This window comes from Lemur catta, chromosome 19 (genome assembly GCF_020740605.2).
Source record: "Lemur catta isolate mLemCat1 chromosome 19, mLemCat1.pri, whole genome shotgun sequence".
In the NCBI taxonomy this organism is placed as follows: Eukaryota; Metazoa; Chordata; class Mammalia; order Primates; family Lemuridae; genus Lemur; species Lemur catta.
In genome coordinates, this window is record NC_059146.1 from 25,184,229 (window position 1) to 25,198,084 (window position 13,856).

General features: G+C 45.9%; 1 protein-coding gene across 3 annotated transcripts in view; it reads left to right on the plus strand.

The window, feature by feature from the left end:
- The first annotated feature begins 7,166 nt into the window (after window positions 1–7,166).
- The window catches only part of ZC3H4 (zinc finger CCCH-type containing 4), a 40,749-nt gene continuing 34,059 nt past the window's right edge, over window positions 7,167–13,856 (plus strand). Inside the window, exons 1-2 of one of the 3 annotated variants that reach the window (XM_045531330.1) lie at window positions 7,167–7,206; window positions 8,367–8,532. In XM_045531330.1, the coding sequence (XP_045387286.1) occupies window positions 8,372–8,532 (161 nt within the window). In that variant the 5' untranslated portion in view covers window positions 7,167–7,206; window positions 8,367–8,371. Of the gene's footprint in view, window positions 7,207–8,366; window positions 8,533–8,687; window positions 8,812–9,984; window positions 10,047–13,856 lie in introns of those variants that run through there. The other 2 variants (XM_045531331.1, XM_045531332.1) reach the window with 2 other exon arrangements.

The window sequence follows — 13,856 nt, forward strand, 5'->3', positions numbered from 1 at the left end:
AAGCTGAGACATTACGATTTTGGCAAAATGCTCCCCAGATGATTCTAAAATGCAGTCATCGTGGAGAACCATGCAAGTTCCAGGTACTGCTCCATTCCAGTCTCCGTTCCTTACTTCCTGTCAGGACCACATAGTACTTAGATGTCAGATTGAGCTCTGGTATCTCTCATGGCTCTGTACAATTTAAAAAAAAAAAATTTTTAGGCCGGGCGCGGTGGCTCACGCCTGTAATCCTAGCACTCTGGGAGGCCGAGGCGGGTGGATTGCTCGAGGTCAGGAGTTCGAGACCAGCCTGAGCAAGAGCGAGACCCCGTCTCTACTAAAAATAGAAACAAATTATCTGGCCAACTAAAATATATATATATAGAAAAAATTAGCCGGGCATGGTGGCGCATGCCTGTAGTCCCAGCTACTCGGGAGGCTGAGGCAGTAGGATCGCTTAAGCCCAGGAGTTTGAGGTTGCTGTGAGCTAGGCTGACGCCACGGCACTCACTCTAGCCCGGGCAACACAGCGAGACTCTGTCTCAAAAAAAAAAAAAAATTTTTTTTTTCTTTTTTTTAGAGATAGGGTTTCACAACATAGTAGATTTGAATTCCTAGGCTCAAGTGATCCTCCCACATCAGCCTGGCTGGGAATATAGGCACTTGCCACTGCACCTGGTTCCCTGTACAACATTTAATCACTCTTTTTAAGTCATTTTGTAGACCTGAGCTGCTGGTCAGAGCAGGAGCTTATGGGAGTAGAGTGATAAATGGAGACTTAAAAAACTGGTATGTTCTGGGCTGGGTGTGGTGGCTCACACCTGTGATCCTAGCACTCTGAGAGGCCGAGGTGGGAGAATCACTTGAGCTCAGGAGTTCAAGACCAGCCTCAGCAAGAGTGAGACCCCCCCCCATCTCTACTAAAAATAGAAATAAATTAGCTGGGCAACTAGAAAAAATACAAAAAATTAGCCGGGCATGGTGGCATATGTCTGTAGTCCCAGCTACTCGGGAAGCTGAGGCAGGAGGATCACTTGAGCCTAGGAGTTTGAGGTTGCTGTGAGCTAGGCTGGTACTGTGGCATTCTAGCCTGGTGGACACAGCAAGACTCTGTCTCAAAAAAAAAAAAAAAGTATTTTTTTTAAACCCTTGTCTTAAACTTCTAACTCTGAGGCTCTTGCACTTTGGTGTGCTGCTTCCCAACCTCAGGGGAAAATGCCAGTTACAAGATCAAATAACCTCTTTGTGCAGGAAAAGACATTTAGAAGTCATGGAATGACCCAGCAGCAGAGGGCTATATCAAGTATTTTGTGGAAAAGCCTCTGGAAATAAACACTTCTGTTTAGTTGCCTTATATTATTAAATCGAAATGTACATGGGTCGTAAAAAGAAAAGAGAATCAAGTTAATTTGAAGAGTTAAAACAGGTCCTTAGTATTAAATGATTTATTAGTTAATATATCAGCTTTGAAAGTGGTCCTAATAATCCATGGCATGTAGTAATTTGTAATTGGTTAGGGAGAGACCTAATCTGTTACCTGTACGTATTCAGTAATTCTTGTAAAATGATCACTTTGTTAAAAACAGCCCTGAAAATAAAAGCTAATTGCTCTATAAATTATTTTCCCCTGTACTTCTAGACTCATTTAAGGCCTAAAAGTGTCTCCCTTTCCTCTCCCCCCTTACACTTTTCTGTAGCTTATGGGAAAAATTAAACATAATGGTCTAATGTATTCTCAAATGTGGGGTTATACATCTTTTTAAAATATTTTTTTATTGAGGTGAAATTAACGTAATATAACATTGGGCATTTTAAAATTAGCAATACAGTGGCGTTTAGTACACTCACTGTGTTGTGCAACCAAACACCACCTCTATCTAGTTCCAAAACATTTTGATTACCTCCAAAGTAGTGGTATACATCTTGTAAATTGCCAAAAGTCTTCCATGACTTTTCTATGCACACAATTCCAAAAGAATTGCAAAAGTTCAGTGTTACAGCTTGACACAATTTACTATAAACAGTTCTTTCTATTATTTAATATTTAAGAACTATCATCAACTTGGTTCATTAGGTGATCATTACGAATATTATATTGCAGAACATCTCAGCATCTCGGTCCATTTCCTCTAGTGCCACAACAAACCCCTTATCGTTGTGATGACCAAAATAGGTAAATTTCCAAAATGCCCCCAAGGAAGTAATACTGTTCCCTTGAGAACTAGTTGACAACCAAATATCACTCAATTTCCCTCAATAATTTATAAAATGTCCTCTAGGGGGCGACATAATCCCTTGAGAACCAGGTAAACCAATGATTCTTTTCCTAGCCAGGACTAGTATTAATAATACCTTCCACCTCCCCAATAAATCCAGGGTAGGATTAGCAAGGAAGAAAGAGGAAATAGCTATGGGTTGGCAGTCAGTGGGATCAGACAATGTAATGCCTCTCTTTGGCCAACCTCCTTTCTTCCCCAAGTGTCGCCAGAGGTTGGTGCCAAATTACACACTGTGGAGAATATTCTCTGCAAAGACTTTCTCATCCACAGTGCAAAGAACCTACCCTCGAGGCGGGGCATGGTGGCTCACGCCTGTAATGCTAGCACTCTGGGAGGCAGAGGTGGGAGGATCTCTTGAGCTTAAGAGTTCGAGAGCAGTCTCAGCAAGAGTGAGACCCCATCTTTACTAAAAAAAATAGAAAATAATTAGCCAGGCAACTAAAAATAGAAAAAATTATCTGGCCGTGGTGGCGAATGCCTGTAGTCCCAGCTACTTGGGAGGCTGAGGCAGGAGGATCGATTGAGCCTGGGCGTTTGAAGTTGCTGTGAGCTAGGCTGATGCCAAGGCAGGCACTATTAATAGAAAAAAAAAAAAAAAAGCCATTCGTCAGAATAATAATGTGCCTAGTACAGGAAGAAACAAGTACCATGGAAGCATTGGTCACACTTACGGACATTTGAGAAAGTTAAATCTCAAAAAATACAGGGACCTGCTAGCTCAGAGACGTTTTGGGAGTCAAGGAGATGTATGTTGGAATTTTGTGTTTTTCAAAATAAAGGACAACTTGCTGAAACTTTCGGCCCCACCCACACAACAAGAAAAAGCCCTCTTGGAATGTTGGAGGCAACATGCATTATGGTTGGAAGACTTGCTCTTACTCATTAGCAAAGAAAGCTGCAAGGCTAGTGGGGCCCAGTGGAAGAGAAAGTTCTCTCGCTGGTCCAGAATGCAGTGCCAAATGACTCTGCCATTCGGGTCTTATAACCCAGCAGATCCAGAGGGTCTCAGAATGTGTGTGGCAAATAGGGGATGGTGACTACACTCCAATGCACTCGTCTTTTCTCCTATCAATGGACATTGTGGTAGTTCCCAGTTAGGGACTATTTCTAATGGTGCTGCTGTGAACATTCTTATTCATGCCCTTTGGTGTGCATCATCGGGTATGGGTTTTTGGGTGAAATCATTGAATAACAGTGTAGGCATGTGTTCTGTTGTAGTAGATAGTTGCCAAGCTGTTTTCCAAAGTGATTATTTATAGTCCCATCAGCAATGTAGGAGAGTTCCAGTTGTGCTACATCATCATTCATACCTAGTTTAGTCACACCGTGGAATACTGCACAGAAATGAGAATGAGAAAATAGTGTTGAATGAAAGAAGCCAGATACAAAAAAGTTACTATTGTAGGTTCCACTTGTATGAGGAAATTTGGGCAAATTCAGGGAAAATTAATCTATGTGCTTATAAGTCAGAATGGTAATTACCCTCAGAGTGGGTAGTGACTAGATGGGGACAGGAGGAGGACTGCGGGTGGCTTTTAAGTTTCTGTTTCTTGATTTAGCTGCTGGTTACACAGTGTATTCACTTTGTGTAAATGTATTGCACTGTATACCTGTGGTTATATGCTTTTCTGTATGTATGTTATTCTTCAATACAAAGTAATAAAATAAAAATAGGGATTTTTTATTATTATTTTTTTTTTCTTTTTTACTCCTTCCATCATCTTGTATTTTTAAAGGGGATAGGGAGTTTTTAAGATAAAAACATGACTCTCCAACTATTACCCATAATTATTAAAAATACAAAATTAAAAAAAACCATGACTCTCTCACAAAAACATGGTGGACACATGTCAAAGATTTTATTGACTTCATTAATGAAGGAACCAGAAGAAAAATAAAGCTGGTGCAAAGGAAGATATGAGCAATGGATATGTAGAGACAGTAGAAAAAAAGGGTGCTGGAATTAGGTTGGAAAATTGTGTTGTTTTGTTTTCTTTCCCCATACAGCCAACGGAAGGGTTGGAAAATTGGATACAAAACTGGTGAATGTCTTTCAGGACTGGTTTTCTGTTCTGCCAGACAAAAGGCATTTGAACCTCGAGAATCTTTTTTTTTTTTTTCTTTTTGAGACAGAGTGTCACTTTGTTGCCCTGGTTACAGTGAGTGCCGTGGCTTCAGCCTAGCTCATAGCAACCTCAAACTCCTGGGCTTAAGCAATCCTACTGCCTCAGCCTCCCGAGTAGCTGGGACTACAGGCATGTGCCACCATGCCCGGCTAATTTTTTCTATATATATTTTAGTTGGCCAGATCATTTCTTTCTATTTTTAGTAGAGACGGGGTCTCGCTGTTGCTCAGGCTGGTCTCGAACTCCTGACCTTGAGCAATCCACCCGCCTCGGCCTCCCAGAGTGCTAGAATTACAGGCGTGAGCCACTGCGCCCGGCCTGAACCTCGAGAATCTTCCACAGGTTATCATCTAACTTTCCTGGGTCTAGTCCCTAATCAACAGTTAAATAGTGTGTCAGATGAAGTAACAACTAGAATTGCAGAAGGGCCTGGTAGAGGGTATTAGACAACGTTCCATTGTGACACTGACGAAGCATGAAGCAATCTTCCTGCCTGATGAGAGTCATTGTCTTTTCATGTTCCCTTTTACCTAAAAGCAGATGGCCCTCTAGAATTGGGGGACAGCCTGTTGAAACTTCAGAGATGGAGCCAGCTGGGGACCAGACCTTGAAAGTGCAGGTGCTGTCCTCTAAGATGTGGTCTATGCTCTCCATCAGAGGCTTTGCCCATAACTTGAATCCATGAGGTCCAAAATTCAGAGTGTAGAGTCATACTTTGCCCTCCAAAGGATGCTTCCTGTGACTAGGATAGAATTTGGGACTCCAGGTCCAGGGCATTGGTCATTGTAGGAAATGGGCCAGAGAATGACTATGGCTGGAGCATTGCTAAGGCCTATGTGTCCTTCTCAGTGATTGCAAACCAATGGAAACATAAATCTCACTATGGTCAGATCTCTAGCTATAAGAGTGAATGTTGGCTGGGAGAGGTGGCTCACGCCTGTAATCCTAGCCCTCTGGGAGGCCGAGGTGCGATGATCACTTGAGCTCAGGAGTTTGAGACCAGCCTGAGCAAGAGCGAGACCCCATCTCTACTAAAAATAGAAAAATTAGCCAGGTGTGGTGGCATGTGCCTGTAGGCCCAGCTACTCGGGAGGCTAAGACAGAAGGATTGCTGGAGCCCAGACGTTTGAGGCTACAGTGAGCTATGACAACCCCATGGCACTCAGCCTGGGTAACAGAGCAAGACTCTGTCTCAAAAAAAAAAATGCGGTTTTTTTTGACAATTTAATTATGAATATGGGCCAACATTTTATTACAATCATGAATGCAAAGAAAAAAGTCCCTTGTAGGCCAATTAAAAGATTCACTCTTGTAGGGACATTTTACAGGAGAAGAGAATCATTATCTAATCATTGGATTAGGGATTGGATCCAGAAAGAAAAGATAATCTGGTTAAAGGTCAGAAGACTCTTGGCTGGCAGTCAGCCCATTGTCAACTGGGTGGGCCACTCATTTCCCAGAACAAGTTTTGTTCCATCAAAACTTAATTTAGGTTGGGCGTGGTGGCTCACGCCTGTAATCCTAGCACTCTGAGAGGCCCAGGAGGGTGGATCATTTGAGCTCCGGAGTTCGAGACCAGCCTGAGCAAGAGCGAGATCCTGTCTCTACTAAAAAAATAGAAAGAAATTAACTGGACAACTAAAAATATATATAGAAAAAATTAGCCAGGCATGGTGGCGCATGCCTGTAGTCCCAGCTACTCGGGAGGCTGAGGCAGTAGGATCACTTGAGCCCAGGAGCTGGAGGTTGCTGTGAGATAGGCTGACGCCATGGCACTCTAGCCTGGGCAACAGAGTGAGAGTCTTGTCTCAAAAAAAGAAAAAAAAAAAAACTTAATTTAATTGCAGTGAGCTATGACGATGCCATTGCACTCTAGCCCTGGCAACAGACTGTATCTCAAAGGAAAAAAAAATTATTTTAAGCAGTTATCATCAGTGGGAAAAGTGCTCTTTGGAGATTTTTATCAGGAATTTTTATCAAGAATGTTAATTTCCTCCCTGAAGGAGGTTGTAAATTACAGCGCCAAAAAGTTTGTGCCCCAGATCAGGTCTGGGACATTTTTTTCTTTTATGGTAGGATCAATATACCAGGAAGTCATCTGGCGCCTCTTGTCTCCAGACTTACCACTCTTGCCACATGGGTTTTCTCTCTCTTCCTAGAATCTAAGGGGTCTTTGACTTGTCAGGGTCTGAAATAAGTTACTTCCTCTGCCTGGAACCTTCTCTTCTCTTTCTTGTCCCGACCTAAATAACAATCTCAAGAGTCTTCACTGATCCCCTCCCCCTTTCTTATCTCCCAGTTTCTCTCCTCTGGGGCATCCTTAGTTATTAAGCTCCAAGAAGATAGAAACTGTTCCCATGTTCATCACAAGGACTGGCACTGTACAAAGTTAATAAAAGGGTTAAAGGAAGATCCTTGGATACAAGTAAGACTGAACAAATTTACATGAGGGCGTGGAACGCAAGCTCTGATTAAAATCTTGTGCTCCTTAGGGATAATCCTATGACCTTGAGCCAATCACTTAACACCAACCTTAAGTGCGCATCTATCAAATGGCAACAGTATCAGCTCCCCTTAGGATGGCTGTGAAGGTCAAAAGATTTTGTTTGTACACGGTTTATGAACCAAGTGAACGCTCTGGCGCCCGGTGTTTGAGAAGTCTTCCACGTGCCATGCCCCAGGTTCTTAAGTTCCCCAGAAGGCACCACAAGCCCCGCCCCTCTCGCATCCTGGGGGTGACGTCATCGACCGAGTTGTCTACTGACGTTATCTCCGGGCCGGCTCGGCTTCCTAGCCTCTTCGGAAACCTCCGACTCCCGGTACCTGGCCTCCAGCTTCCGGTTATTTTTTTCTCTTCGCAGCCCCAATTCCTTCCCCCCCCCCCGTTTCCCCACCTAAATATATCGGCTTTTCTTGCCTTCCTTCAAACTAGCCGTTTTCAGTTCTTCCCGCTTGCACTCGGGCGAATTCCTCAGAGTCGTTTACTGTCTTAATTAATCGCCTCTCCAGCCTCACCCATTCAGCTCATTCTCTATTAATCCCATTACCCCTGCTCCGTTTCTTTCGGCTATTTCCGCCTCCTGTCACCCACCCCCGACACATCCTCCAGCTCTTTCCGGATCATTCTCAGTTCCTGTTTCTTCCCCCGTCCCCATCGGCTTAGGTTATTTCCGGCTCCCCTGGGATCCTCATTCTTTCTTTAGCCCCACCCCTGTCATCGCTTTCGGCTCTTTCCGGCTCGCCCAGCTTCCTCCCATCTCCCTCTCAGCTCCTTTCGGCTTCTTCCGCCTGCCTTCGGTTTCGCCCTCTCCCTTCGGCTCTTTCCGCCGACCTTCGGGCTAGCGATCGCTGTCCCTCTCCTCCGCGTGACGCGGCCTCCGCCTCCGCCTCCTAGTGCCCCCTCCCACCTCACCCTTCCTCCCGCCTCAGCCTCCGAGCTCGTCCGGCCCGAGCCGCCATTTTGTGTGAATTCCTGACTGCGGCGGGGCCGGGCAGCCGGGGCACCTAGGACGGGCAGACTGACAGTCTGCTTGTCTCCGTGGCCCGTTCCCTCTCTCCCTAAAATCCTTTTTTTTTTTTTTTTTTTAACTGCTGTCGCTTGCTCTCCTCTTCTCCCCTTACCCCTCGCTTGCTCCACTGCGCGCGGCCCGCGCTAATTACACCCAACCACCCACCAGTGTCCTTGTCTCCCGGGTCTGCTGCCCCCGGGCCCGCGGGGGTGTGTGTGGGGGCTCTCGCCCCGATGAGGGCCCTGTGCCAGTGAGCGAGTGACCACAGGGGCGGGCTGCGGAAAGCAGGCGGCGAGCGGCCCGCCGAGGCCTAGGCCGCGCGGCCTACGCGGAGGTCGGCGCAGAGGTGATTCCGAAACCGAAAAAATATATACCCAATTCCCATCAGGAGCCCTCTGAGCTGAAGTGTACCCCTCCTGCCACGCCCAAGCAGTCCTTTTTCGTGCATTAACATCCCCTCCCCCCCAAAGGAACTATGGAGGCCGCGCCCGGGACCCCCCCGCCGCCGCCATCAGAGTCGCCGCCATCGCCATCACCGCCGCCGCCATCAACGCCTTCGCCTCCTCCGTGTTCCCCCGACGCACGCCCGGCCACCCCGCACCTCCTCCACCACCGCCTCCCGCTCCCTGACGACAGGTCAGGCCCCCGGCCGGGCCGGGGCAGCGTCCCCGGGGGGAGGAAGAGGAGGAGGAGGAGGAAGGGGGGCGGCCGCCATGTTGGGCCGGGCAGCGGAGGAGGAGGAGGAGGAGGAGGAGGAGGAAGGGCGGGGTCGGTGGGTGTCTCTCGATCGCTCTCTCGCTTGCTCTTTCTCGCTTGCTTTCTCTCCCGGCCTCATGCGTTCCCCCCCCCTCGCGGCGCTCGCCCGCTCTCCCTCGCTCTCGCTCTGTCTTTTTTGGGCGCCATGCTGAGGGGAAGGTGAGGAGGCGCCCCTTGGAGCCCCCGCGCCCGCCCTGGGGAGGGGGCGCCGGGGGGGTTGCGGAGACCCACGGGGGTCCTGGCTGCCCCTGCGCCCGAAGCTGGCAGCCACGGGCCCGCTTGCCCGTCGACTGGCTTCGGGGAAGGGGATGGGGGAGGGGCTCCCGGACCCTTTTGGGGGCATCTCGAGCAGCAGCCCCGCTCTTAGGGGTTTGGAGTTGGGGGGTCTCCTAGCCCCCGGCAGTATCCTTTCTCCTGGGGGAGGCACACCCTGTCCTACTTGGATAGATACTGTAGCTTTCTTAGGAGGCAGAAAGTGGAAGTGGGGGTTCAGTCCTTTCTCCATCCTTTTAATGGGGGGGGTCTTTAGGGTGGGTGCTCTGCACTCTTTTTTTTTTTTTGGCGGGAGGTGTTTTCTAGCTATTCCTTAGAGGGCAGAATGGTGGGGGGGATGCATCTGCAGCCCTTTTGAGGAAAACTTCTGTCTCTTTTTGGGGAGAAGACCCTTCTCTGTTACCCTTTAAAGAGAGGTGGTACTTTTCGCTTTTGGTAGGTAGGTGACGTGGGGAAGGGTTCTCAGCCTTTTTGGGGGGTGAGGTTTGGTTTCCCTGCCTTGGAGGGGAGAGGAGGAAGTTGGTCCCGGTCCCGCTTTTACTCCTGGGGGTCCCCCTCTTTTGGGGTAAAATGGGGCGCCATGCCTTACGGGAGAGAAAAGGAGGTTTCCTTGTGTTTGGCAGGGGTAAAGGGGGCGCCCCTTTCCCTTTTATTAAGTGCGAAATGGGCTCCCCCCACGCCCTTCTCTGGCGGGTTTTGATGGGGCCAGCCCCGCGCATATCAGGGCGAGGTTTGAAGCCCTGTTTCCCCTGCTGGAGCAGAAGGAGTTAGGCTGCAGGGTTCACCCACCGTTTCCTGGTGGGGCAGGGGAAGAGGTGGCTGGGGAATGGGTTTGGAATTGGAAGGTGGGTTTCAGCCTGCAGGGACGTGAGTCTTGGAGGGAGTGGGGGTGGGGAGGGGAGGAGAACGCGCTGGACAGATGGCTGCCCGGTCCCAGCCTGGGCTGGGGAGCCGCTGAGGACCCTCTTCTAGATGGCGGTCTCAGTCAGGGCTTCCCCGCCAGGCTCCATGGCCCCCTCTCCCCACTCCCACCTCCCCTTTTCCCTTTCTCCTTCACAGACCATACTTTGCCTTTTAAAAGAAATGCCACCCACATTCAGAGACACAAGTGCAGCAGTTTGGTGAGCTTTTACAAAATTTTTTTTTGTTTTTCTGTTTTGTTCTAATTAAATGTATCATCTTGGGAATCGCAGCCCATCGCAGCCCGACTCCAGTTCAAGGAAATAAACAGATTAGCAAAGGTCTGTTCGCTAAGCCCACGTTGGGCTTCCGGGCCCCCTCTCGGGGCAGGTGCATTACTCAAAGGTGCTTACACGTTTTATTCGACCTCTAAGGAGTTCTCTTATGTCAGAAGTGTATGTCTTACAATGGGTTGGGATGGTAAGTAGCCTCTTTTATTGAGTAATTCAATTATCTCCCTCTTTTTGTCCCTTTCCTGCCTGCCTTCCTCGCCTTTAGACCAAAGTGATGCTTGAGAGAGTGAATTTATATGTTCAAATCAGGATTCTAACCCTGTTGAGCCCTTTTAGACTTGCACATCCTTTCAATGTTAAATTTTTTAAATTTAATGTACACAGTTTTCTCAAAAAAAAAGTGTTACTGTAACATGACAAAAAAATCTATGTGAAAAGCCCATATGTTTTCAAATCCTTGGCATCCAGCTTCCCATTTCAGTCTGTTGCTTTGTCTCCAGCCTTCATCTTTGAAGAAAGTGGATACTTCAAGTCCATTTGTAGGAGACAAGGTTACTGAATTTGATTTATGATACTTGTATTCAAGTTAATGCCCTCCCTACCCCCTTCCTCCCAAAAGATTGTGGTTCAAGTAGATTCAGTTTTCTTATTTTACTACAATGTTTCTTATGGTGATGGACGTTAAAATTGAGCAAGTCATTTGTAAAGTACTGTTGAAGCACAAAATCTGTAAACTGTGTCAAGTCCCAATCTCTGCCTGTCTCCACTGCTCCTTTGTTCGAAAGCACATGCCTGACTGTGAAAAGTTGATGCAAACGTGTTACACGCCCAGTCATGTTGGAGAGAACACCTCCTTCAGCCCCCAATTCCCCATGTTCTACACATACGAGGAAAAACCAACAAAAATGACTTGCAGAACCAAACACTGTACTTCTGATGTGTTTTACAAGCATAAGTTCTTCCGTTAAAAGACAAAACACGTTGAAGTTCCATGTTCTCACTTTTGGCCCTTGACATACTTTGTTAGAGATCTCTTTTTAACACACAGCCCTAATCCCCTCCAAAAGACCATTTCCTTTTTTCTATTCTTATCAAGGAAAAAAGTTCACTGACATGTAGAATGAGGAAACTGCAATTCACTAGGCCACTTGTTTTGTTCTTCCTCTTAATATGTTCACAACTTAATTGCTGTGAAGTGGTGATCTTAGGTGTGTAAAATCGGTTATGGTAGGAAGAAGTCTCAAACTGTACAGCAAAAAAAATCCTGCAAAAAATGTCTGAAGCACGAACTGAACACACTCACTTATTTGAAGTTTCCCATCCTTTGTAAAATTCCTTCTGCAGGAGCTAAGAGCAGAAACTGGATGACCGATGACCCTTCCAAGTTTTAAGGGCTACTAAGTTGCTTATTTAAGTTTACTGTGAAACCTGAAGGAAATGGATTACTTTTGTAAGTGAAAATTTTAGCAATCATTCATTGAATTTGAAAATGCTTCCCCAAACATTTAAAAAGCTCTCAGGCATAGCTACACAAGGGTTTATTATTTTTTGTTCTCAAAGGAATTTCATCCAAGTCCAAGAAGTCCCAGTAATTAAATCAGACTGTATTTTGGTAATCTTTTTTTTTGGAATGTCACAGTACTGCTTTTTTTCCCCCCAAACTGATGTACCAGTATTAGTTAAAAGTCAAATTAATGGATGTTGCAAAAAAAAAAAAAGAAAGAAAAGGGTGGCACTCAGAATCCCTGATTTAACAGCAAATCTATACATTCATAACTTTTTACATTTTTATTTTCTCTGGGTGAAAGGTTTAATTTGAAAGGAGATCAAGATCTAGTAGAAACAAAATAAGTTTTGACCCTGAAAATATCAATGTTCTGGTCATGAAACCTTTAATTTTTACTCCCTTCAAATTTGCTCTTCAAAGAAAAAAAATGCGATTCCTCAGAAGAGCTAATTCACAGCCTGTCCTATCTCCCAGATTCAGTTTGCTCTGAAGGTTTAAATTTTTAATTCTTGACATGCCAGAATTTTCTTTAAGGAAAGCTAGGTATTTCAGAAAGTCACTACTGTGGTTTTTCCTTAGCCAGGAAGGCTGATCCCAAGGGAATATTTTGTACCTGTGGAAGCGAAGGCTTTCCTGCCTGTTGACTGCCTGGCAAGTTAGAGATGAACGATTAACTCCTAAGTTTGTATATTCCCATACAGTTGACTGTAGAACTGGTTAGTGATTTATTTAATAATACCTCCACCTCTGCTCTTTGCTCTTAGATCTTTTACCTTCCTGGTGGGACAGAAATGGCTGTCTCAGGGTTGCCTGCTTTAGTCACTTCTGTTGTTTTTATGGCTGTAGAGTCCCTAGAAACATCTCTTCATATAGGCCAGATCCAGTTACAGTAAATATCTCTATGACAGAAATCATTAATGTAACTTTTCCAAGTCTCTGTTGGTAGCTTTAAATGAAACTGTGTTGCAGAAAACCTAATTTTGGTCCCTGTGGATTGTATCTGCTAGTGCCAGAGTGTCTGGTTCTGATCCGTGTTAGGAGGTTGAGTGACAGAGCAAATAGCGAAATTGCCGAGTTGAGCCGGGCACTTAGCCTACACCTTGGCAGCACAGCCACTGACACAATAGGAGAAAAAAGGATAGGTCCTGAGATGTCTGGCAGTTGGTATTTATTAAGCAGATTCAAGGAGCCCTAGGAGCAGTCTGCTCACTGGTAGAGAGAATCCTGTCCGAATAAATAGTTTGAGGCTAGTTTCTTAATTAAAACCTAATAGGATGGAAAAGCCACCAGTTTGTCGGGATGGCATGTAAAGTTCGTTGGGATAAGGTAAGGTGAAAATGAGATTGTTCAGGGGAGCCAAACTTCATGGGTTTCGCTTTCCCAATTTCTTAGCCTAATCTTTGCTGCAGAGTCCTTTTGCTTTTGGTAGTTAAGGTAGCTGCAATCTTGAAGACAGTTGTGTCAGGTTTTTCTGTGGTGATTTAGTAATGATATGAGGTGAGAATGGGCAGTTTTTAAAGAAGTTTCTGGCATATCACCCATTAGTAGCTGGTGACAAAAATGAAGACAACCTCTTGGTTGATGCTGGACTTAGTTGTGTCCTGTTATTGGGATAATGTTTTAGCAAAGAACACAGGATATTTGCTCAGTGCATGATTTGCTTCCCCTGGCCAAATTGCTCTGGATAGAGGATCTTGTATTTTTTGCCATTTAGCATCTGCGTGAATTGGTGACTCAGTGCTCTGTCTGTCAGACAAGTGGTGACATCTTTTTGAACATTGGAGGTGGCAACAGGATGTGAAGGAAGAGTGTGGGCTTTGGAGTCAGATAAAACTGTTTTGGCCTGACCCCTCCCCGGCAGTGTGCAATAGGCACTCAGGATAATGCCCGCTTTTCAGGGTCACTGTGGTCAGTGGGTACACTTGGGACACCCACACAATGTCTGGCGTTCAGTGAATCTTCCTGCTTTCCGTACTGGAGAAAAATTCTAAGTAGAACTTTTACAGTCTGGTATGTAAACAGAAGTAAGAATAACATCTGTGTTTTTGAAGGAAGTCAATTTATTTTTCACCTTTTAGGGTACTAGTCAGCTTACTTAATTGCCAGAAGCCAGTTGGGGTTGAAACCAAGTGGAAGCCATCTTAAGGCATCTCTTGCTCAGTGTCCTTGTCGTAGATGACAAAATGGTGAGGCTGTCTGGAGCGTATGCTGACTGTACCTTCCTGTATTCA